At 51.3% G+C, this 24,860-nt stretch overlaps 2 protein-coding genes across 3 annotated transcripts in view; one reads left to right on the top strand and one right to left on the bottom strand.

Moving 5' to 3' along the window:
* The first annotated feature begins 2,918 nt into the window (after positions 1–2,918).
* YBX2 (Y-box binding protein 2) lies at positions 2,919–13,981 on the top strand. Its single transcript, XM_015420302.1, has 10 exons — positions 2,919–3,075; positions 5,662–5,725; positions 7,126–7,159; positions 8,269–8,358; positions 8,446–8,739; positions 9,445–9,557; positions 10,495–10,669; positions 11,707–11,886; positions 12,236–12,328; positions 13,692–13,981. The coding sequence occupies exons 1-9, from the start codon at positions 2,919–2,921 to the stop codon at positions 12,284–12,286; spliced, it is 1,158 nt and encodes a 385-aa protein (XP_015275788.1). The 3' UTR covers positions 12,287–12,328; positions 13,692–13,981.
* A 5,648-nt stretch (positions 13,982–19,629) lies between these two features.
* Positions 19,630–24,860, bottom strand: part of SLC2A4 (solute carrier family 2 (facilitated glucose transporter), member 4) — a 37,449-nt gene continuing 32,218 nt past the window's right edge. For both annotated transcript variants that reach the window (XM_015420346.1, XM_015420347.1), the window contains exons 10-11: positions 23,385–23,588; positions 19,630–20,673 (exon numbers count right to left, since the gene is read on the bottom strand). In XM_015420346.1, the coding sequence (XP_015275832.1) occupies positions 20,470–20,673; positions 23,385–23,588 (408 nt within the window). In that variant the 3' untranslated portion in view covers positions 19,630–20,469. The remainder of the gene's footprint in view (positions 20,674–23,384; positions 23,589–24,860) is intronic.

Genomic DNA, 24,860 nt, shown 5'->3' with positions numbered 1-24,860 from the left:
CCCCCTGGTGTCCCCCCCCCCCAAAAGCACCAAGAATACAGAGCATCACTTGCTCCAGACTGAGAGTTCCTATAAGAACATAAGAGAAGCCAATGCTGGAGCAAGCCAGTGGCCCATCCAGTCCAACACTCTATGTAACACAGTGGCCAAAAATCCCAGGTGTCATCAGGAGGTCCAGCAGTGGGGCCAGGACACTGGAAGCCCTCCCACTGTTGCCCCCCCCCCGCCAAGCACCAAGAATACAGAGCATCCCTTGCCCCAGACCAAGAGTTCCTATCTATACCTTGTGGCGAATAGCCACTGATGGACTTCTGCTTAATCCACCCCTCTACCATAAAGGCATGCAGGTTCCTCCCAGGACCTCTGACCCTAACCCAGCTGGCACAGAAGTCGTCCCACCAAGTTCACTGAGTTGCTCCCAACAGTGATGGCCCCAGGTTTTTTCGCCCACTCGGCAAGGATACATTCGGGGGAGGGGGCTGTGTAGGGTGGGGGCGGGCGCCTGAGCTGCAGTGGGTGGGCCGAGGGGGCGAGCTGCAAATGCATGCAGGGGGCGGGATCACTTGAGGGGAGGGGGCCTGTGCCAGGCTGCAAAAAGAGCTCCAAAGAGGGCGGCAGAGGGCGAGCGGCACTTTCCCCTCCCCTACACCTGTCCCCCAGCCCCAGCCTCCTTCTCTTTCCGTCTGGGAGGCTGCAAAGAGGGGCAGGGACAGAGCAAGAAGCCGCCGGCAAGGGAGGCTTCCTGTGCGGGGCGAGGAGGGGACAAGGCCAGCCAGAATGGTGTCCACGTTGATGCGACGGTCTAAAATTTAACAATAACGGGTCGGCCCTGGCTCCCAAGTAAGTCTGTGTATGGGATCATAGCCACAGGACAGGGATGCAAAATAGCCCAAGGAGATTGTGCTGGAGGATACAGAGAAATCACACAGCTGTCAGATCTACTACACAGAGCTAGAGGAAGGCAGCCGGAGCGTGAGTGCACAGCCTGGGAAGAAAGCGAGCGTCCAGAGTTCCAAGGAAGATATAGCTGTGGGTTCCCAGCATATCTACAAGCTCTCTCGTATCCATGAGAGCCAGTGCAACGCAGTGGTTAGAGTGCTGGACTAGGAACCAGGAAATCCTGGTTCGAATCCCCGTTCTGCCCTGGAAGCCTGCTGGGTGGCCTTGGGCCAGTCACAAACTCTCAACCTGACCCTACCTTGCAGTGTTGCTGTGAGGATAAAATGGAGGAGAGGAGATAAATGCAAGTTACTTTGGGTCCACATTGGGGAGAATGGTGGGGTGAAAATGCAGTGGATAAGTACTAGATATCCCAATACAGTGTAAGTGGATAGAAGTGTCTCTGTGTTGCAGACGGAACAACGCTCACCCCAAGTCAGTGGAAGGCTTGGGGGGAGGTGGAGTCTGGAGCTTCTAGTCTTCCGTTCTCCATTCCCAGCTTCTTGGGACCAGAAGGATGCCTTCTCTCTCTCTCTCTCCAGCATTGGCAGGACCCCTTGTTGGTTTTTACACAATGCTTTCCTCTGCCCAAAGAAGCCTCAAAGAAGCTTACAATCGCCTTCACTGCCAAACTTCATGCACGGTGCATACCTGGGGCGATCATGCTGATTTAGAGGGGTTGTGCAATGTGCGAACACTTGAAAAGTTCAGTCTAATCACTAAGTGTGATTGGAAGTGTTGCATAGCTTGATGAGACTGTAATCCAGATGAAAAGCAACGTATAAATATTGCTAGTAAAACACTAGTGACCATAACATTTGAAGACTCCAAAGCAAATTAGGAAACAAACATACAGCTTAAAAGCAAAAATCTTACACCACATTCAAATGCCTACATGTTTGGTATGTGTCAAAAAAGTATTAATGCACTGACAACCTCAACAATGAATACATTCATAAATAACAGGCACTGATGCAGCATACATACATTTTCTTCCAGTCATCCTTGCAACAACCCTGCCAGAACGATTATAATGTCCAAATCGCAAATGCAATGAGCCCAACTGATCTGACAGGTGGAACAGATCTGCAGTGTGCAATACAGCCCCAGCATGTCACAAGTAAGTCCCACTTTTAGAGGGGTGGGGCTTTCTCCCAGGTAAGCCTTGTAGAGGAGTAGCCTCCTGTAGTTTTAGACAATGTTTGCATAGTGAGGATCCATTCACGGCATCAGAAGAAGTAGCCTCGAATTCTTCAAAGCTTCTGCTGGAATACAATTTCGGTTGTCCTTAGGGAGCCACAAGGATCCGGCGTATTTTCCCCAGGTAGCGGTGCAGCCATAAATCAGGTAGGACTTTGTTCGGTGTGCGCCGGTGCAATAAATTCCACCACCCCTCCGGGAGGAAATAAAAAATTTGCAATGGGCCGAGCAGTCTCCAAAGTACTTGGAGAGGCGCGCGATCCTTCCCCCGGTTTCCTCGGAAGTCAGCACCGCCGCTCCTCCCCAAGCGGCAGCAACTTCCCAAACCCGGGCGCGCGCGTGTGTGCGCCTGGCCTGCAGAAGAAGCGCTCCCCTCGGGGCTCCCAAGAACCCGCACAACGTTCACCGGTCCCGCCGAGGAAACCAACCCGTCCCGACCGCCTTTCCCGGCCCGATCCCGCGCCTCCTACCTGCCGCCCCCCACGTGGGGCGCGGGCGCCTCCGAGCGCACCTGAGCGGCGCGGGCGGCCAATGGGAGCGCGGGGCGCGGGCCGCGTGGGCGTGGCCGGGCGAGCGTGGGCTCCATATAAGCGGCGGCGGCGGCCGGTAGGGCAGGGCGGGCGCTGATTGGCTGTCGGGCGCGAGTGGAAGCCGCGGGGGCGGTGGCCGTTGCTGATTGGGCGTTGGCGCCGCGAGGAGCGAGGGTGTGTCCCGGGGCGCGAGGCACCAACGGACGGACGGGAGTGCCGGGCGGGAGGAGGAGGAAGGCGGCGGAGGGGATGCTGAGCGAAGCGGAGAGCGGTGGCGGGGCCGGCAGCGGGAGCGCCGCGGAGAGCCCCGGGGGGGAGCCGGCGGCCGGGGTGGCCAAGCCCGCCCCGCCGGCAGCAGCGGCGGCCAGCGCCCTGCCCAGGAGCCAGGCGACCAAGCGCGTCCTAGGTGAGGCTGCGCGGGGAGGGGGGGCGAGCTTGCCAGGCGGAGGGGGCGGGGCCTGCTGGGGCGGGGCTCGCCCTCGAGTGGGCGTGGTTTTCTGCCGAGGGGGCGGAGCCTGTTGGAGCATGCCTGGGGGGAACCTGCATGCCTTTAGGGTGTGGGGGGGTGTATTAAGTTTCTATAGCAATTTCTAAATAAATAAATAAATATAGGTGGGGGCAACGCTCCCTCTAAGCTGCGGAGTCCTGTGAGCAAAAATTCTACTTGGTGAGCCTCTGGCATTAAAGTCGGGGGCGAGCGATTGGGCTGCTCGCTCTGGAGCCGCCTCCTTCCTGAGCGAAGACAGAAATGTGTGAGCCGGAGGCTGAAAAAACTGTGAGCTGGCTCACACTGACTCAGCTGAGAGGGAACACTTGGCTGCAATGCTCCCTCTAAGCTGTGGAGTCCTGTGAGCAAAAATTCTACTTGGTGAGCCTCTGGCATTAAAGTCGGGAGCGAGCAATTGGCCTGCGGCAGAAATTAGCTCGCTCTGGAGCCATCATACCAACTCAGCTGAGAGAGAACACTTGGCTGCAATGCTCCCTCTAAGCTGTGGAGTCCTGTGAGCAAAAATTCTACTCCGTGAGCCGCTGGCATTAAAGTTGTGAGCCAGCGATTGGGCTACGGCAGAAATTGGTTCGCTCTGGAGCCACCTCCTTCCTGAGCGAAGACAGAAATGTGTGAGCTGGAGGCTAAAAAAAAACTATGAGCTAGCTCACACTAACACAGCTTAGAGGGAACACTGGCTGCAATGTTCCCTCTAAGCTGTGGAGTCTTGTGAGCAAAAATTCTACTCTGTGAGCGATTGGCATTAAAGTTTGGGAGCGAGCGATTTGGCTACGGCATAAATTGGTATACTCTGGAGCCATCCTTCCTAAGCAAAGACAGAAGTGTGTGAGCCGGAGGCTAAAAAACTGTGAGCTAGCTCACACAAACTCATCTTAGAGGGAACGCTGGGTGGGACTGTCTAGGGGGGCTTGCGGGTGGCCACCCTCCGGGGCAGCTGTTTTCTCCAGAGGAACGCGTCTCTGTTATCTGGAGATCAGTTGCAGTTCTGGGGGGGTTCTCCAGACACCCCCTGGAGGGTGGCAACCTTAATTGCTAACTTGTTTTTTTCCACAGGTTCAGGTGAGGTCGCCGTGTTGGTCTGAAGCAGTAGAACAAAGTTTGAGTCCAGTTGGCACCTTTAAGACCAGCAAAAGTTTAATTCTGGGTATGAGCTTCTCTGTGCATGCAAAGTGTGTCGTGTGCATGCAAAGTGTGTGTTTTGGTCTTAAAGGGGCCACTGGATTCAAGCTTTGTTCTATTATTTTTCTCACAGCTTTAAAAAAAGGAAAAAGCAATTTCCCTTGCCCGATATTGTCACAGGATGGGTGGGGCTGTACTGGAACGTGGCGTGGAATATTTGGGGGAAAGAATGTTCATTCTCCATTTGAGTGCTGCACTTGGAATAACTGGGGAGGGCATACACTTTTTTAGGTACCTCAAGCGGGCGTGGCGAGTTAATATGGAAGGAAGAGATCTGGGTGGGGTTGCCAATTCCTGGTTGGAAAATACCTGGAAATTTGGGGGGTTGGGCCTGGGGAGGGCAGGGGGTGGGGAGGGACCTCAGCAGAGTATAATGCTGTAGAATCCACTCTCCAAAGGGGCCATTTTCTCCCGGGAAATTGATCTTTGCAGTCTGAAGGTCAGTTGGAGTTCCAGGAGAGCTCCAGGTGCCCCCTGGAGGTTGGCAAGCAAGCCCAGCTCTGTGGAGTGTGGCTTCTGCCTGGCTGCGCCTTCCTTCTGCAGGTACATTCTGTCTCCCTATTGAAGGCTTGGGTTAGTGGCCGAAGAGGCAAGTGAGTGGTACCTGGGGTGATTTGAAAAGCCGTAGGGGAAGCAGTGTGCCTGCCGCTTTGTTGGGAAGCCTGACCCGACCCTCAAGATCAGTAGGTGCTGAGTGTTGACAGTCAAAATGAGTCTGAAACAGGTCAATGTATGTTATGCCATTGTCTTTCCCAGGGCCAGTTGTTGGGGCTAAGGCATGGTTGCTTGGGATAGCTTAAGGAGGTGGGTCCCAGCTGGGCCCATGCCACCACTGCCTAAGGCAAACCAAACCCCTGGGATACCATGCTGCAGCGGTATTGGTCTACCCCGTCTGGGGCCAACACATGCCCTGGAGAAGATGAGCGTACCTTGTTTGGGGTGACCAAATACCTTCAACTGGCCCTGGTCCGAAGAGGGAATTTGACACCAGGAGAGTTGCTCTCATGAAAGAAACTTTATCCGTACCCCTCTCGGGACTTTGGGAGAGAGGAACTGGCACAATAACCGCAGCTTTGTGCTGGCTCCTTGCAAGTGCTGTGGAAGGGAGGCACCAGCTAGTTGGGCGGGCGGGCCCTGGCCTGAAGCAAAGGGGGACTGCCCTTGGGAGTAGGTCTTGACCTGGACCAAAATGTGCAAGTCTTGCAGGTGAATGGTGGGGCTCTTGGAAGTGTGCTGCGAATGGGGTGGCTTGCCTCTGCCTGTCCACGTCATCAGTCTTCTCTCTTCCTTGGCATTATGCTGCAGCCACCCAGGTGCAGGGCACGGTGAAATGGTTCAACGTCCGTAATGGCTATGGATTTATAAACAGGTAAGCATCCCCCGTCTTCCTCCCCAAAGGCTTGGAGAGTGTGGAGTCCTTTTAAATTTTGGAACTCTTGGTCAGTGGCACCTGGCTCTCAGGTGAGAGGTGTCTGAGAGCCAGGCTGGGTGTGGACCCTTCTTGAGTGACTTCAGGCTGGCACCCGCCCACCCATTTTATCCATTGAAAAGCCTTGGTTCAAATGGTACAACGTAACCTGCTCTTGAGAAGACTCTGTTGTGCAAATCCCTTCCCTGAGGTAAGTAGCCAACTTATAAAGCAAGAGACATTAAGGGGCTGTACCTTTAATCCCGGATGTGAGGATTGGCTGAAGTTACTCAGTTGTGGGGATAGGTCACTTGGCACATGCTCAGATGCGATGGATTTTGCTTAGCCTCAAGTGATGCTGGACTCGGAGAGCCCTATTGCTTTCTCAATACCTGCCTTCTGCTAAAGGGAAGTGATTGAATTAGAAGAGCAGAGGTTACCTGGAAACTGGAGCTGCTGGTCACCTGACCAAGCTCTTTTCTGCGGACCTATTTCTGTGACCCCACCCCAAGGTAATTCTAGTAATGAGGTTCAAGTGAACTTTTATGGACTTTCTGTACCTCTTGGTATATGCCCAAACGGTCAGGTAAAGGTCTCTATAGATGCCTTGACCAGGGGCCCCTACAAATACAACTAGATGTTCTCTGTTTCTGACTTCTGGGCAGATTGGCGCTGTTGAGAACACAAACAGCCAAAGAGCAAGGCTGGAACCCTCCCAGCAAGCTAGCAGAGGACTTGGGACTCCTTATCCGTCCTTTTTATTTGTGTTGTGATGCCATCTAAGGGTGTTTGTCTGTAAGAGGAATGTGATAGGCTAATAGAAAGCCGTAGTTCAAGTTCATTTGTGTGTGTGTGTATGGGCGTGTCTTTCTGGCGGAAGGGGGAGTTTTAGGGAGGGCTGTGGGTCAGCGGTTCTCAGTTGAAATGAGGACCTGGTTTGGGACCTCTTCATTATATCGATCCCTGTCAAGAGAGGTTTCTATGTTTTCCATCAGATTGCTCACCGTTGCTAAAATTTCTGACTTGGCTAAAGTAAACTCCTCCGTCTAATGTAAGCAGTAGCCTCCAGGGCTATCGGGGGTAGAAAGCAGATATAGAAGGTTCCTAAGTTTGCCATGTGAAATATACGTGTTGAGTTAGAGGGGTGAGGTGGAAGAAATCGTCCTGCAGCACAGACTTCCTGGATTGTTGTCCCAGTGAGGTGAGAAGCAGGTCAAGTGAGGGCATTCCCTGGGCCAATTGATAGCGGGGTAAGAATGTGCAACCAGACTTCTGTGTGATGAATCTGCGTGCCTGGTACTCTGAATCTTCAGTGTGGAAACGCCCAAAGCTTTCTGTCTCTCTTTCCTTTTTCCCTACAGGAATGATACCAAGGAGGATGTGTTTGTACACCAGGTAAGGACCATGACCTGGATAGCCCAGGCTTGCCCAGTCTCTTCTAGATCTTAAGAAGCTGAGCAGGGTCATGGCACAGAGGCTGGCAATGGCAAACCACCTCTAAATATCTCTTGCCTTGAAAACACTGCCACGGGTTGCCAGAAGTCAGCTGTGACCTGATGGCCAAAAGGGCCATGGCTCTTGCAAGCTCATTTCTCATGGCCTCAGCCACCTGGTAAGCCTGAACCTGGCTTGTGGTTCTCTTGCATGCTGGAGTTTGTGGATGCATTGATGGCAGGAATATTTTTGCCCTGCCATCGTGCAACTGATACTGTCCAGTGTGGGGCATGGCGTACCTTAAGGCTCTCTGGTTGGCAAGGAGAATGGCCATTCATAAAGACACCTGCTTAGCTTGAGGAAGTGCAACAGCACTGCTTAACTTGACCCAGAGATGTGTGGACTCTTTCTGGGCACTTCCTTAGATTAGATACCCCAGAGAGCTTTTCAAGGCACAGTGAAGTGGGGCATCCATAGAAAGGCTGGTGAGAAACTTCAGTCATTGAGTTAATGTTACCTGTAAGCTCTGAATGTTAACCTGTAAGACTAACAACATTTATTTCAGTATGAGCTCTTGTGACTCGCCTCCAGAAGGAGTGAGCTGTGACTCACGGAAGCTCCTACTGAAATAGATGTTAGTCTTTAAGGTGGCCCCAGATTTTTTGTTCTATTTTCCTAGACAGACTGTCACATCCACCTCTTTGTGCTCAGCTGTAAGCTCTGCGCAATGGCTCCTCTTGCACGCATGGTGTCCCATTTAATAGCCAAATCAGCATCTGTCCCAAGAAACCATTCAAAAGGGCATTTGGCAAGTAGTTGTCTGTGGGGTTACTTAACTGGCAGTTCTGTTGTTCGTAAATGCACGGCCTGTGAAGAAGAGACATGGTTCTTGTTGCACTTTCCAGGAAAAACTGATTCTGTGTAAAGTGAAACTTCCATTTTTGCTGTGCGGGGGAACACTAGTGAGGCAGTTAACAGTGGTCTTTGCTAGCTCTGCAGTGCTGAGGGACCTTTGTGGGGTCCTTCTGCTCCTGCAGAGCTCACCGGGCCATCTCTTTGCTCCCTCCTAGACTGCTATCAAGCGAAACAACCCCCGTAAATTTCTCCGAAGTGTCGGCGATGGCGAAACGGTGGAGTTTGATATTGTGGAAGGCGAGAAGGTAGTGTGGGCGATGGGGCGGGCCTGGCCTGTGAAGGGCTGTTAAGACGGTGTCTCCAGCTGACCCACTCCTCCCGGTCTCCTGCAGGGTGCTGAGGCGGCCAACGTAACCGGCCCTGGCGGGGTTCCTGTGAAGGGCAGCCGCTACGCCCCCAACCGCCGTCGCTTCCGCCGGTTTATCCCCAGGCCCCGGCAGGGCCAGCAACCCCAGGATGGCGCCCGGACTGAAGTGGCCGCCGAGACGGTCAGCGAGGGGGAAAGAGCGGACGATGTGATACAGCAGCGTCCCCGAAGGAGGCGCCCCCCACCTTTTTTCTTCCGCCGGAGATTTGTGCGGGGGCCTCGGGCTCAGGCCCAGCTGCAGCCGGGTCAGCCCACAGACGTGAGTCCTCAGTGAAGGCGTGAGTGGATGCGGGGTGGGGGGGCTGAGTGTCCAGGGCAAGCCCCTTCCAGCCCCTGCTGCACTGAGCCCTTGGTGAGGTCTTGCGGACTGTGCCTGAGCATTGGGCTTGTGCAGGCTCCTGGAGGGAAGTAAGTTCTCTGTGTGAAATGGCCTTTGGTAGGCGGTAAGTGATGCTCCCTCTAAGCGATGAAGTCCTCTGAGCAAATATTCTACTTTGTGAGCTCCTGGCATTAAAGTTGTGAGCAGGTGATTTGGCTATACTGCATAAATTAGCTTGCTCTGGAGCCCTCCTTCCTGAGCCGAGACAGAAATGTGTGAGCCGGAGGCTAAAAAACTGAGCTAGCTCACATGACCTCAGCGTAGAGGGAACACCGGCTGTAACCCTCCCCGGGATGGCCCAGTCTAGCCCAACTCATCAGATCTCAGAAGCTAAGCAGGGTCGGTCCTGGTGAGTGTTCTGTTAGGAAGATCACCAAGGAAGTACTGGGTTGCTATGCAGAGGCAGGCAATGGCAACCCACCTCTGCTCATCTCTTGCCTTGACACCTTGCAGGGGCACCATACATCAGCTGCGGCCTGGCAAGAAAAATGAGGTGTCTTGTATTGTGGATTCATCACAATTTTGGATTGTTTCTCTTTGTAATTGCACTTGGATCATTTTAAGCAGTGTGCTTTTCTTTCTCAGGGTACTGAAAGCACAGAGCCCAAAGATCCTACCCAGCCTGAGGGAGACCCCCAACAGCAGATCCAGGCTGGTGAGAGAGCCCCGGCCCCTCGCTTCCGTCCTAGATACCGCAGGTAAATCTGCTGGTGAACTCCGGGCTTGCGTGCTTCTTGTCACTTGCGTCCTGCCCTTCCCTCGAGAAGTTCCAGGTGGCACTCATGGTGCTAATGCTCACGACAGCCCAGTGAGTCTCTTGGCTGAGTGCAATTTGAATGTTCGTCTCCCCAGTCTGATACTCTAGATGTTGGCTTTTTTGACCTTCAGAAATGCATTTTCTACTTTTCCTGTAAGGAGGAGTAGCAGCAAGCAGAAAGGCTCTGTGTGTCAGTGTTGCAACTCTGCTTTCCACTGAAGAAGCTTTTTATTCCTGGAAGGCAAAGGCAAGAGCATTATTCTGAGACAGATTCGAACCCAGTAGCACCTGCAAGTCCAGTTAGATTTCCAGCTTTCCTGAGTCAGAGTTCCCTTTGTCAGGTATCTTTGGCTCTCGGAGGCTTTTCCCCCTGGGAATCTGGCTGGTCTCTAATGTGGTCCTGGACTTGAATCGTCCTCTTCTATTGCAGACCAACATGGCTACCCATCTGAAACTAATATTCTATTCTCAAGAGCAGGTGCTGGAAGGAACCTGTGCTCAGTCTCTCTCCTCCCATTTAAGTGGTTCCGGAAGAGGGTTGGTTTGTGAGCAAAAAATCTACTTGGCGAGCTACTGGCATTAAAGTTGTGAGCAGAAGTTTTGGCTGCTGCATAAATTAGTTTGCTCTGTAGCCCTCCTTCCTGAGCTGAGACAAAAATGTGTGAGCCGGAGGCTAAAGAACTGTGACTTAGCTCACACTAACTCAGCTTAGAGGGAACACTGGAGGATACTGGGATTTAGGGAAGAGCTGGAAGGAGCAGCGGCCACCCAGCACACCAGTGGAGCTTATCCCTTTCGCAGCATGCCATGAGCTTTCCAGGTGGTTCAGGAGCTAGCCAGCCCTTGACGCTTTTTCCTCTGGCCTCTTGTTCATCCAGGCCTTTCCGCCCCCGCCCACCGCAACAGCCCACCACCGAGGGGGGAGATGGTGAGACCAAAGCAGCACAAGCCCCGGCCGACGGCATCCGTCCTGAGCCCCAGCGTCAGCGCAATCGGCCTTACTTCCAGCGCAGACGCCAGCAGACGGCTTCAACTCGCCAGTCAGCAACAGAGGTGAGATTGAAAGAGGGCCGCTTCAAGCCGCCTTGGGCGGGGGGGGGAGCATGGAACTTCCAATCTAGTTTTGTGCTTCTCTGAAACAGCACACTTCTGGTTCTGAAAGCTGTAAGCATCGATGTGCTCCCTGCTTGTTAGGAGACTTGGGGTACAGTAACCCTTCTAAATGTAATTCCGCCGAGCTAAGGAAGAAACCGTTCCATACCCCAGTCCCCTGAAACCTTAAACAGAAGCGGCATCTCAGAACTGGAGGAAGCCTGCCCACAGAACCCCACGAACACCCTCCTGCCTTGGTCTTGAAAAAAGATCTAGAAATCAATGTGTTCTTCAAGGATGGGTTAATATTGTCTAAACTGGAGATAAAAATGGCTGGCCGCCCTCTCTAATTTTCCACTTATCTGAACTTTTAACCAAGAGACATCCGGCTGTCCTCAACCAGGGCGTTTTCTGCCCTGGCCCCCAACCTGGTGGAACTGTCTGCCGAGTGACATCCGTGCCCTGCGGGACGTAAAGCAGTTCTGCAGGGCATGCAACTTAGAGATGGTCCACCAGGCGTTTGGTTGGTTGAGGACAGCGATGGTTTTCCATCGGTCTGGCACTCCCGTTTCCCCTGCCTCCCCCCCCCCCCAATTAGGCAGTGGCACACTTTGGCAGTACCATCGCCATCTTATTGGTATTTATGCTGTATTTGATTATTTTAACTTTTAGATATAATTATGTAAAGCTTTTTGATGTAAACCACCCTGAGCCCTGTTCCACAGGGGGGAGGTTAGTCTAAAAATTGATACTAATAGATAAATACATAATAATAACCATGTGTCTGAGGTCAGCAGGGTATCCTGGGCGCCTCTTGGGTGGCCTTAAACGAGGAATGAGCCTTCAGTCACTGCTTTGAGGAAGGAAGTCTTCCGGAGGGATTGGCTTACCACCGTACATACCGTGTGTCCTCATGCGTGCTCTCACACTGAGCGTAAAAAGGCATGCTGGATGGAGATGCCTGCCTGGAAACATAATCCTCTTTTGTTGTGCCATAGGCTACCTCGACTCTTAAAGAGCAACCTGCTCTAAGCTCAGCTGCTGCTGGCGGAGACACCCCTGCGACCAGCACTCCCGTGATGGCTCAGGAGGCGGTGGTGGAAGCCAGCAAGCCGGCTTCCCCGGCCCAGGAGAGTCCCTCCCAGCCGCTGCCGGAGATCCAGCAACAGCTTGTGGATGTGAGTGAGGGCTCGGCCGGTAATTCAGAGCCTTTCACACTGGGCTGCTGATGGACCGGTTAATTTGTGGGAGCGAAAGAAGTGTCCTTGCTCAAGTGGTGGGATACCGTTTACTGTGGGTGTCATGCACGTCTGTTCTTGGACTGTGTGCCCCCCCCCCCTCCTGGCTTCTGGCTAGAATCTGGCGTGGACTTCCCAGGGCCCTGTTGTCTCTCTGTTGGCCACCAGAGGTCCTCTTGAGTTTCTCAGAGGCAGCCATGAGGTTGGCCCCTCTGCCCAGCCCTGCAAAGACTACCTGGTGGGGAGGTTGCATTTTTGGACTTGGCAAGACAAATATCTATATTTGCAGACTTCAACACCTGAACCTGGGGGAGAGCTTGCCCCAGCCCTACTGGCATGATGAATCTGCACACGGTGAGGGGATGCCAAGAGCTGTGATCTGGTAAGGAAGCCCCGTGCTGGAAGTCCCGAGTCCGGGGAGGGAGGGAGAAGTTGGGAAGCATCTCCCAGAGGGGCAGGGGGGGGTGGGGTAGGCTTCTTAAAAGGAATAAAGGAAGGGCTGTCTACTGGTGTACCTTGGTAGATTTCTCCTTGATCAGAAGTGGTCTGGGGGTTTCGTAATTCTCCTCAAGCATTGCTCCACTTTGCTGTTTGGAGACATTTGTCCTTCACAATTTCTTCTCCTTTATGGCGGCTTCATTGACAAGGTGATTTAAAATGAAACAAGGGAAGATCGCTTGGAAGATTGGAGATCAGCCTCTCCACCCAAGGGCAAGGGAGCTTCTGGGTCTTGCCGCTGGCGATCAGCCTCTCCACCCAAGGGCAAGGGAGCTGCAAAGCAATTATTAAATGCTGCCCAGAGGCAGGAGAAGCCAGGGAGTGGCTAAAGGCCAAGAGGAGCCTGTGAGTCTTGGCACGATGACACGCTTGATTTGTCCTTTATGATAATGTCACAACTGCAGCCTTAATAGTTCTTGTCTAAAGCTCAGTTTGACTCCCTGTCTGTCATCGTAAAGAACCATGCCAAGGGGTTCTGGTGGGGATCGGTGGGCATTAAAATGCATCTTCCCTGTGGTGTAACCATGCCCCATCTCGCTGGCCTGAGACAGCCTCCCCCCACCTTAGGTCACAGTGGCGGGGGGGTAAGTAAGTAAATTTATTACAGTCATTGACCAGTACACAGTAAAAGAAGTAAAACCCTGACTTAAGACATTTCTGTTCCCTATACAGGAATATAATATTTGTAAAATACATAAATAAACCAGTAATAACCTAAAATATTAGGTGATATAACTTACATTACTTCAGCTAGCATGACTTATCCATATTTTCCTCCGCTTAATTGCCAGCCAACCACACTTAGCAATTTTGAAGGTGACATCTCTGTTTCCATCAGCGAACATTTTCTCAAGGAGACTTTTTTGATCTTTCCCTGGGAAACTAGAAATTACTGGTACTAGCAATGCCTCCTGAATCTGTTTATAGATTTTACAGTGAAAAATTACATGGCTTAATGTCTCCACACTCCCATCCCCCCATGGGCATAGTGCATTCTTCTAAAGGTGTCGTCTTATATTTGCCTTCCTGTAGGCAGCATATCATATCATGGAGTGAAAGCCCTCCTATAATTGGGATTCTCTAAACTGTTAACATAAGGCATCAATAAGGGCCTACTTAGGGTGTGTGTAGCCCACAGGTGGCTGTCGCTCTCTGCCTCGCTGTTGGTGTCTGACCGTGTGTAGCCCACAGGTGGCTGTGGCTCTCTGCCTCGCTGTTGGTGTCTGACCGCCTTTTCCCTCTCACAGGTGTCCACAATGTGCCTGCAACCCAAGTTACCTCATCCTGCACTTGAAGAGACCCCAAACTTCACCAGTCCCCCTTTGCTGCTGTTGAAGCCCTGAATGTAAAAAAAAAAAGTTAAACCTGAGGAACGTGAGGGGGAAACGTGACCAAAAAGGAAACTTGCTTTCATTTAAAAACCTTCCGAGGGGCTTCTCTTTCCCCTCCCGCAGCTTTGCCAGTTTGAGAAGAGACTGGCTGTTGAATCTTCAGTTAATTTTTTCTCCCCCCATTTTTGAAGACCACCCTGTGCAGTTTGGGCGTCAGTAAAAGAATTTGCACAGATTTGACTCTTGAGTGTTTTTTTAAGGGACTAAGTGGTGTGTAAGTATGTGTGCACCTTGGTTACGGTGAATGTCGAAGATTTGAAACGAGTCTTAAAATGTGAGGGGGCTGTTAGGCTAGTGATGCATACCTGGGGCAGAGGGGTAAAAAGTTACCTCAGGTGGACTGGGGGGGGGAAGGCAGGTACAGCTTGTATACTTCTCCTTGAAAGAAGCTGCTAGGTGACTTGGGAGGTGTATTGAATTTAAGGTGGGCAGTGAGATTGCCTGTCCCTTGGGCATTTATGGCCTCCTGTCGATCTGTTAGTGGGCATGTTCCTCCACTATACAATAAAACTGCCCACAAATTTTGGACAAGAGCAGCAGCCTTCTGCTGTAAGTCAGTTGATTGGTTATTTCTTCTATATACCTCTATATTGGCAAAAATTCAGCTTGAGCTGAAAGGAAGATTGGCCCTCCCTTCATAGAGTAACTCAGTTATGCGGGGTGTGAGGAAATGCCTTTCACCCCAGAATTCATGGTTGTATTAATCTGGGGTCTCCGTTTATCTCGGGGCCAGAGAGAAATGGTCCTTTTGCAGTTGGACACAGGTACACCAGTGAAATACAAGTGGAGGTATGAATCACAAGAGCAGAGCACTGCTATCGAAACACAGATGGACCCTGCCAGGAAAACAAAGGCAGCCCAGGGTCACACAGTCGCCCCTGGAGCCATCAGGCAGAGAAGACAAAAGTGATGGAGTGAAACTCTCCCTTTGGGGAAGGAAGGGACAAGTAAGGTCTTCGCAAGGGAGGTGAGGGACAAAGACAGGTTGTTTAAACCCAAGACAGGAGGGGGGGAGAGAGACTCACTTCAGTTTGGACATCGTCTTGAACCTGAGCCACATGTTTCTGAACAAACAGCAGGCAGCTCCAAATAAGGACTTCTAAGTTAGGCGCACGGAACGCTGTTACCTTCCCACTGAAGCGGTACCTATTTATCTACTTGCAATTTCTTGCTTTGGAACTGCTAGGTTGGCAGGAGCTGGAACTAGAGACGGGAGCTCACTCCGTCATGCGGCACCCCTGGGTCTCGAACTGCTGAACTACTGACCTTCCACAGCCTGCAGCGTCTTAACCACTTGAGCCACCGCAGCTCCATATGGTGGCTGTTACTGAAGGATTAAGTGCTCTGTTTGGGAGGAAGGGAAGCATCAGGTCGAGATCTGGGGCCACCATGGAACTTTTCCCTCCTGGTGACTGGAGGGAATGGGGGATTATGCATCCTTTCCTTCACAATAATTCAAAGGAGGCTGTGGCACAGAAGTCTGATCTTTGGTCAGAAGGGCCCCTGCCTACTCAGATTTTAGGCCTAAAAACAAATAGTCATTGTGGTCTTTGTTGTAGTGCATGCAGCTATAATGAGGGCAATGAGCTAGCCTTGGAAGGGACCGGGCCTTGGCCTGGCGAATGGCTCTCTGGACGGAGAGGTTTGGACTGCTGTCTGGTTTCAACTCAATAGGGTAACACCTGGTAATTTAGAATTCCTGCATTACTGTGTCAGCTAGTCTTTTAAATGTAGTTCTTGTTTTAATCCTCACTGCTAATGTTCTTTTTGAAATATTATTGCACCCTTGAATAAATATCTTTTGATTATATCTGGTGTTCAGGGGCTTCAATTCCATTCCAGTACCTTAGACCTGAAGAGTCCGCCTACCAGGTTCACTGTTGTGGAAACTCATGCTGCAAGTGGTCTACCTTGCAGGGCTGACTTGATTAATCCCAGGGAGGCTACAAGTTTGCCCCTTAGCTTCTGGCTGTGTGGGTAGTTCAAGGGGCTGGTGGTAGATACCAAAACTGGTGAGTTGTGTGGACACACACCCAGGGGTTTTATAAATTTGTGCTTTGCCTTCCTGTACCAAGAATCCATTGGACTGAGGAATCTTGACAAGTACCCTGTTCTTTACTTACAAGTAAATTTTCCTGCTGGAAATGAAACATACAAGGGAATAGTAATCTGTGTGGGAAAGTATTGATGTAGAAAAGTTTCCTCTTGAGGTGAAGATGTATGAAGAATAGTATACGAAGAATCCGAATATTAAGGACTCCATTTTGAAGAACTTCCTCAGTAACTGAAACAATATATCTTCAAATAGGTTATATGCACTCTTGTGAGTTACGGAATACACATCTCATAAACAGGCTATTATCGACAGCACATCTCAGGAGAAGCTCAAGGGTTTACATCACACTTCCATAATTATCAATACTTTGGTTATTATTGAACTCAAGGCTTTACATCATAATTATCAATACTTTGGTTATTATTGAACTAGGGTTAGCATCTTTTTCACACAGATTACTATTCCCTTGTATACCTACACTGTGTGTTCCTCTTTGGAAATACAAACATAAACATGCCCTTAATCTTAAAACTAGTATCTTCCTCCATGTACAAGTGAGGCCATGTTTCAGCTCGAAGTGGTTCCCAGAATCACGCTGGTCTCCAGACAACAGAGGCGAACTCTCCTAGAGAAAATGGCTGCTTTGGATGGTGTGGAAAAGATGGCATTATGCCCTGCTAAGGTCTCTCTCCCCCAAATCTCTGGAAATTGCCCATAGGAGTTGGCAGCCCTAACTGAGCACCCTCTGGGTTGTGGGGAGACTTGAAAAGAACACTTGAAAAGTAGCTTCTGCACGTGTTTCCTGCTGCAGTTCTTCAAAGTTGTTTTTTGGGGGGCACAGGTGCACCCTTGTTCCTTGGCTTTACAGGCCTGCCCTTTTTTTTAAACAAAAAAGGTGATTGGAATAAAAATCAATCCCTGAAACTCCCCGGGCAAAAGTTCTGAAATTCAAGTAAGGGGATCAAAATTGTGAAGTAATAAGGATGAATTGCATTAGAATATATATATTTGAGTGCTCACATCTCAGGGTGTGTCTTCCCAAGAGTAGGATCCTGGTTAGCTAAACTGCATTTCAACAGGTAGTGTGAACCATTTTAGCTTCTAGGAAGAGTTCAGGCTTGATTTGGGGTCTAGGTCAAATCAGGCCCAAACTCTCCCTAGAAACTTACAAGACTGAACTGAGGCTGTTGTACTTTGGTCGCATTATGAGAAGGTGAGAGTCACTGGAAAAGACAATTATGCTAAGTCCAAGTTGAAGGTAGCAGGAAAAGATTGGATTTATACCCCGCCCTTCTCTACCCAAAGGAGTCTCAGAGTGGTTTACAAATCTCCTTTCCCTTCCCCTCCCCACAACAGACACCCTGTGTGAGGTAGGTGGGGCTGAGAGAGCTCTGATAGAAACTGCTCTTTTTCAAGAACAGCTGTGTCAGAACTATGGCTTGCCCAAGGTCACACCAGCAGCTGCAAGTGGAGGAGTGGACAATCAAACCCAGTTCTCCCAGATTAGAGTCTGTACACTTAACCACTACACCAAACTGGCTCTCGGAAGGAAGCGAAGAAGCCATGGCCCTCAGTTTCCAAGACCTGAGCAGGACATTTTGGAGGTCATTAATTCATAGGGTTTCCACAGAGTCCACCCTCCAAAACAATAATTTCCACCAGGGGAACTGATAGAATTCCAGGGGATCTCCAGCTTCTACCTGAAGACTGGCAACCCTATGGACAGACCATCCTATCATACACTTCAGACGTGGTGGCTTCTGGAAGGGGGGGAGCTGGAATTTGGGCTTCCGATGTGTTGAAATGTTGTGCCTTCTGCGATCGTTCTAGTCGGGTAACCGGCATGTTAGTTTATTGTCACAAAACCAAAATGTAAGAGCAGAAAGGCGGGATGTAAATTTTGTAAATAAAGACTTCCATGAGCCAGAATTTACTAGTTCAGACACAATGGGAGAAATAAAGCCCTTACGCAGTTTTAAAGAAAAATTACAGAAGGGACTGGAGGAACTAAGCAGAGAGAGGCCTAGGGTAATCTGGTTAGATTCTCTAACATGAACCACTGGGGTAGTTTAATGGTTTGTGGGAGAGGTCAGAGGTAATCCATTATACTATCGATGCAGCTAAAAGTCCCCGCACACACAGAATCTAACCTGATCCATTAGTCCTCTCTCTGCTCTACCTTTCCCTTTCTCTAATTTCCTGTAAAACTGAGGTTGACTGGTTCATTTCTCTGATTGCATTTCTTTTACAGATACCATGGAATGCCAAAAAGACACATCAGTGGGCTCTAGATTAAATCGAGCCTGAACTCCCCCTAGAAGCTAAAATAAACCGAGGCGATCATACTTTGGTCACATTCTGAGAAGACAAAGAGTCCCTGAAAAATGACAATAACACTAGGTTGAAGTTGAAGGCAGCAAGAAGAGGAGGAGGAGAAGGAGACTGGATTTATACCCCGCCCTTCACTTGGAGTCTCACAGCGGCTTACAAACTCCTTTCCCTTCCCCTCCCCACAACAGACACCCTGTGAGGTGGGTGGGGCTGAGAGAGCTCTGACACAAACTGCTCTTTTCCAAGGACAGCTGTGCCAGAGCTTGTGACTGACCCAGGGTCACATCAGCAGGTGCAATTGGAGGAGTGGGGAATCAAACCCGGTTCTCCCAGATTAGAGTCCGCGCACTTAACCACTACACCAAACTGGCTCTCAAGAGAAGAAGACCCCACAGACCTTTAAGACCAACAAAAGTTTATTCAAGGTGTGAGCTTTCGTGTGCGCAAGCACACGAAAGCTCACACCTTGAATAAACTTTTGTTGGTCTTAAAGGTTCCCCTGGACTCATGTAGAAGATGGAGCAGATCTATTCTCTCTTGCTCCGGATTGCAAGACTAGATCTAACGGGTGGAAATTACAAGGGAGTCGATACCGGCTAAATGTCAGGAGAAACTTCCTAAGAGTGGTTGAGCAGTGGAACAGACTGCCTTGGGAGGTGGTGGATGCTCCTTTGCTGGATGTTTTTAAGTGGAGGCTGGACGACCATCTTCCGGGTATGTTGTAGGGCTATCTTTCGGCTACGCTCCTGCAGAGTCCAGGGGGTTGGACTAGATGACCTGCAAGGTCCCTTCCAACTCTAACACCCTATGATTCTGTGACTCTAAACCTGTTCTACTGCTCCAGACCAACACAGCTGACCAGGCTATCAATAAAAGGAAGCCACGGCCCTCAGCTTGCAAGACTGTGAATGAGAGGGTGTTTTGGAGAATGTTAATTCATGGGGTCGTCAGAAGTCAGAAGCAACTTCATGGCACTGAACACACATGTTGCCTTTGAAGAAGCGAGTCTCTGTCTCACTGCATTAAATGTTCATAGATTCAAGAGGGTCGCCCTCTCGGTCTGAAGCAGCAGCCCAACGTTTGAGTCCAGTGCGTGAAAGCTTACACCTTGAATAAAACTTTGTTGGTCGTAAAGGTGCCACTGGGCTCAGACTTTGTTCTGGGATAAACGCTGCTAGTCTCTGCACTGTTGCTGAACTTTGTTTTGTGTAAACTCTGACCTAGCAGGCTGTTTTTCCCGGCCCTTCTAGGGAGGCGTGCCTCCTTCTCCGCTCCTCCGTTTTATGCTTCTGAGAACCCTGGGAAAGCAGCGTGCTGCTAGGCAACCACAGTGTGATTACTACACGGTCTGGGAGGGAGGCACCAGGCCACGAGTGACCCATAACTGGCAGCAACACCACAGTGCTCCGTGACCCTTTATTGCTTACGTGGGAACCACGCCAGGCGTAGCAGAGACCACACGGCCATGTGCCACTTAGGTGCAAAAACAGCTTGTGGTTCTTCAGGCTCCAGAGTTCGGTGTTATAAGAAGTTCGCATTGCTCATCTGGATTATTCTTCCAGTGCTTCATTTCTAGAGCAAAAGAGACTCAGGTTCCAGCCCAGGAGCCCTGGCACCAAAGCCCCAGTGTGTGAGTTGTACTCAGTGCAGGCTCCGGAACACTCTTCTTGATGACTTTCCATATTCCAAGGCTGAGCCCTCCACTGATTACAAGGCGGAAGGGATCAACCCTGGTTCCATAAAATTAACATTCATGTATAAATCAGAAGATCTCTCCTCATAATGACCCCTTTCCACATCCTGCATTTCTCAGCATCCTTGGTCTTTGCTCCCAAGGCAAACAGAGTCCCTGATGGGAAAAATGGTGGCCAAAGGCACGCGCGCTCTGTGAGTCCCCCACCAGTACCTCCTTTGCAGCAATAAAACGTGTGTCTTCTTGGAACGCCTCAAAGCCAAAACACTGCTGAAAGGTGGGAAGGGACTGATAGCTCCTACGCAAACCCCCCAAAATAATAAACTTGGCAGCCCTGTTTTATTAAATTAATTTCTTTAAAAAAAATACAAGAAATTAAAATGCATCAAGTCTAAAAAAAACCTAATGACCTAAAGAGAGAGGTTCAACTCTGCCTGCGTGTTAGACTCTAAGTCTTGCGAGATCATAAAGTGCTAGACGGCTCCTCCCCACCTCCCCTGACCCCACATTCCCTCCTGCGTCCTTTGGTGGGCAGCTCCCGCCAGTCCTGTGACTCAGTCGTGGTTCCCCGGGCTTAGTTCGTCCAGCTCTGTGTACGGCTTGACCTCGTGGTCCAGCAAGGACGGGGTGCGTCGGAATCCGGCGGCGATCTGATCGAAGGTGCGCCCGCGCGTCTCAGGCACCTTGAGGTAGGTGAAGCCCAAGAAGACCAGGAGGAGAACGGCGAAGATGAGGAAGACGTAGGGGCCACACCGGTCCTGCGGGAAGGAAAGAAAGAAAAGGTGAACCAGGGCAAAGGCGCCAAGTCCCCAGAAGCGACTTCCTCCAATGGCAGATTGATTTACTTCATTTCCGCCTCACCCGTTTACTTCATTTCCGCCTCACCCATCTCCCTGCTTACATAGCCCTCCTTGCCTCTGTTTTATCTTCACAACAACCCTGTGAGGGAGGCTATGGTGAGAGTGTGTGGTTGGCCCGAGGTCACCCAGTGAGCTTCCATGACAGAATGAGGATTTGAATGTGGGTTTCCCAGATCTTTGTCTGATGCTTTAGCCACTGCGCCACGCTGGCTGGGGTGCCGCGAAGGGTGGCAGCAAGAGATGCAGATCTGTCCCACGGGGAATGATCCAATGGGACATTCCCTTGTGCAAGCCCTGCTGCAGTGGAGATGTGCAAAAAGCAGTGTTTTGGGGGGGTCTCCTCTTGGTTTCAATGGGGCTTATTTGGGAAAATTGCCTTCCTTCCTGTTCTTGCACAACCTAGTTTGAGCAGGGCTTTTTTGTAGAAAAAGTCCAGCAGGAACTCATTAGCATAATAGGCCACACCCAGCAGCAGGAACTCATCAGCATATTAGGCCACACCCCCATGTTGCCAGAAGGGTGGTCATCCAGCCACACCCACCTTTTGCTTCTTATTCTGTTTACCTTGTTTGTTGTCAAAACCAAGGGCTTTTTTTTGTTGCAGGAACTGCTTTGCATGTTAGGCCACACACCCCTTATGTAGCCAATTCTAATGACTTTCTACTGCTGGGTGTGGCCTGTTATGCTAATGTGTTCCTGCTGGGCGTGGCCAACTTGGGAGCCAGCCGGGACTCCGTTCCTGTGCGTTCCTGCCCCAAAATAGCCCTGAGTGTGAGAATACCTGGTGGGTTGTGTTCTGTGTTAGTTAACAGCAGGAGGAGGGAATTGGCCCCCTCCACCACCAGCACCCAAATGCTTAGAACTGGCCACAAGAGACAATAGGGAGCTTCCCCTCCCTCTTGGGAAACTCATGCTCCCAGTTTTGTCTGTTTCACCCTCTTCCTGCTATCCCCGAAGTAAGTCTGGCAGCCTCCAGGTGCGGCCTGGAGATCTGCCAAAATGACAACTGATCTCCAGTCCAGACGACGGAGCTCAATTTCCCTGGAGAAAAACAGCACTTTTGGAGGGTGGACTCTATGGCATTCTACTCCACCGAAGTAGAATTCTACTCCCCTCCTCAAACCCTCTCCTCCCCAGATCTCCAGGAATCTCCCAAGCTGCAGTTGGCAACCTGGTCACCCGAGCCACCTTGTCCCTGGAAGAAAACTGGCTGGGAAACGAGCCCCGAGTGATCTGGCTGCCTGCCAGAGGCTGCCCGTCGTCCCTACACACGCACGTATGCACGCACGCACACACACCCCGACTCATTTGCCAGCTAATTAAAACAGTTTCATGGAAGGACCTGCTAGACCCTCAGCTCAGAACCGTTTCGCCGCTTGGCCTTCAGGCTGGTCCCCTCTGAACACACAAAGCTGCCATCTACTGAGACCTTTTGAAGCTGCCGTCTACTGAGTCAGACCTTTCGGTCCGTCCAAGTCAGCATTATCTGCTCAAACCGGCAGCAGCTCTCCAGGTTCTCAGGCGGAGGTCTTCCCCATCACCTCCTGCCTGATGCTTAACTGGAGACGCCGGGGATTGATCCGGGGACCTTTTGCGTGCCAAACAGAGGCTCTGCCACCGAGCCACGTCCCCTTTTTCAGCAAGCAAAGCAAGGAGACGCCTGAATCAAGATCAGCGTCCGGGGAAAATTTGGAAAGACGTTAATCAGCAGCAAAGATTTATATTCGAACATCTGTTTGCAGACGTTTAGGGAAGTGTTCAGAACGAACTCCGCAGTTAAAACTTTCTGCTGTGGTTGTCTGGTAGGGGTTACCAACCTGCAGGTGAGGCCGGGAGATCTCCTGGAATTGCGATGAATCTCCAGGCTTTAGAGACCCGTTCGTCTGGGGAAAGGGGCTGCTTTGGAGGGAGGGGTCCAGGGCATTACGCCCTGCTGAGGTCCCTCCCTTCTCCAAGGCCCACCCTCCCCGAGGATCCAAAAAACCCCCAAATTTCCAGGAATTTCCCAAACTGGAGTTGGCAACTCTATTTCCCAGTCAGAAGAAGAGGAAGAGGAGGAGGAGGAAGAAGAAGAAGAGGAGGAGGAGGAAGAAGAAGAAAAAGAAGAAGAGGAGGAGATTGGATTTATACCCCATCCTTCACTCGGAGTCTCAGAGCGGCTGACAAACTCCTTTCCCTTCCCTTCCTCTCCCCACAACAGACACTCTGTGAGGTAGGTGGGGCTGAGAGAGCTCTGACAGAAACTGCTCTTTCAAGGACAGCTCTGACAGAACTATGGCTTGCCCAAGGTCATCCAGCAGCTGCAAGTAGAGGAGTGGGGAATCAAACCCGGCTCTCCCAGATTAGAGTCCACGCACTTAATTCTGTGCAGGTAAAATTCAGATACCCCAGTGCAGAGCCATGTAGGGCTCTCAAGGACAAAACCAACAACTTGCTTTAAAAAAAAAAGAAAAGAAAAAAAGCCCTATTGAGTGAGTTTCTCCAACTTCCATGTTGGGTATCGCAGTCCGTTCCAGGAGGCACGCAGGCTGCTCCGCTCCAGGGCACCAATACACATTCCTGCACGCGCACCCGGCCTCCCCGCTCCCACGCCAGTCAGGGATACGTACAGCAATCGACGGGAAGCTCATGCCGATGATGAAGTTGCAAGTCCAGTTGGCGAACCCGGCCACGGCCATGGCGGCCGGGCGGGGCCCCTGGCTGAAGAGCTCGGCCACGATGAACCACGGGATGGGCCCCGGCCCGATCTCGAAGAAGGCCACGAAGCCAAAGACGGACACCATGCTGAGATAGCTGATGGACTCCACTTTCTCCTGTTTGGAGGGGAGGGGGAGAGGAATGTTGGCGTTAATGGGACACAGCAGGGAAAATAGGGGCTTAAAGGCCCCGTGGGGACAGTGTGTTGGGAAACGTTTTGCTTGCCTTTTTGCCACGAGGGATCCAAGCCCGCGAATACAGAAGACTCCAACGACGTCCCATAGAGGGTTGTCAGTCTCCACAGATCTGGATCCCCAGCAAAGGATGCGCAAGGGGATTTGGGGCAAGTGAACAGTTTTTCTGAAGTGCCACAGTGCAAATGAGACCAGGGCAGGCTGCAGCCTCCGTTGCCACTGCCAGAGACCAATGCTCCCTCTGAGCTGTGGGGTCTTCTGAGCAAAGATTCTACTCTGTGAGCTACTAGGATTAAAGTTGTGAGCGAGCCATTTGGCTGCTGCAGAATTTAGTTTGCACTGGTGCCCCATCCTTCCTGAGCTAAGATGAAAACGTGTGAGCCAGAGGCTAAAAAACTGTGAGCTCGCTCACCCTAACTCGGCTTAGAGGGAACACTGGCAGGGACAGCACTGTGGTTTGTGTGTTCACGTGCCCCCTGTGTCTTGGGCAAACTCAGAATATCCGAGGCAGCCAGCATGACAGTAGGAGACCTTCGATAAAGGGTATGGGGAAAGGAAGCTGGGAGAACATGAGCTTCCCTTCCCCATTCTTCTGCCCCAAGGATAGCCTTCAGGCCATCATATCAGGCTGGTTTCTAAGTGAATCGGAGAAACCACCAATTCCCACAGTGGAACTCACTGCCACAGGACATGGTAGTGGCCCAAAGCCATGCTCCCTCTAAGCTGTGGAGTCCTTTGAGCAAAAATTCTACTTTGTGAGCTCCTGGCATTAAAGTTGTGAGCAAGCGATTTGGCTGCTGCATAGATCACTTCGCTCTGGAGCCACATCCTTCCTGAGCTAAGACTAAAATGTGTGAGCCGGAGGCTAAAAAACTGTGCGCCAGCTCACGCCAGCACAGCTTAGAGGGAACTGCTCAGTGGCCTCCCATCCAGAGGTCCTTTCGGGGGGGATCGTGGGGATCGCTGTTCCCCCGGGTGAGGTACGGGGGGCGGGGCACATGACAAAGCCCCGCCCCCTAATTCTGGCTGCCCCACTTCCGGCCCTCATTCAGCCAGGAGGAGGCAGGAGAAGAGGGAGGGTAAGTTGCTTCCTCCCTGCCTCTCCCCACCCCTGCCTGCCTGGGGCCAGGGAGGGCCTTCGCAGGGCTTCCTTGCACTCCCGCTGGCCTTGCAGGTCCACCGCCGGGCCCCTCA

This window comes from Gekko japonicus, unplaced genomic scaffold (assembly GCF_001447785.1).
Source record: "Gekko japonicus isolate JY-2015 unplaced genomic scaffold, Gekko_japonicus_V1.1 scaffold336, whole genome shotgun sequence".
Taxonomy (NCBI): Eukaryota; Metazoa; Chordata; class Lepidosauria; order Squamata; family Gekkonidae; genus Gekko; species Gekko japonicus.
Note: the sequence above shows the minus strand (reverse complement) of the source record. Positions and strands in the feature narration are given on the sequence as shown.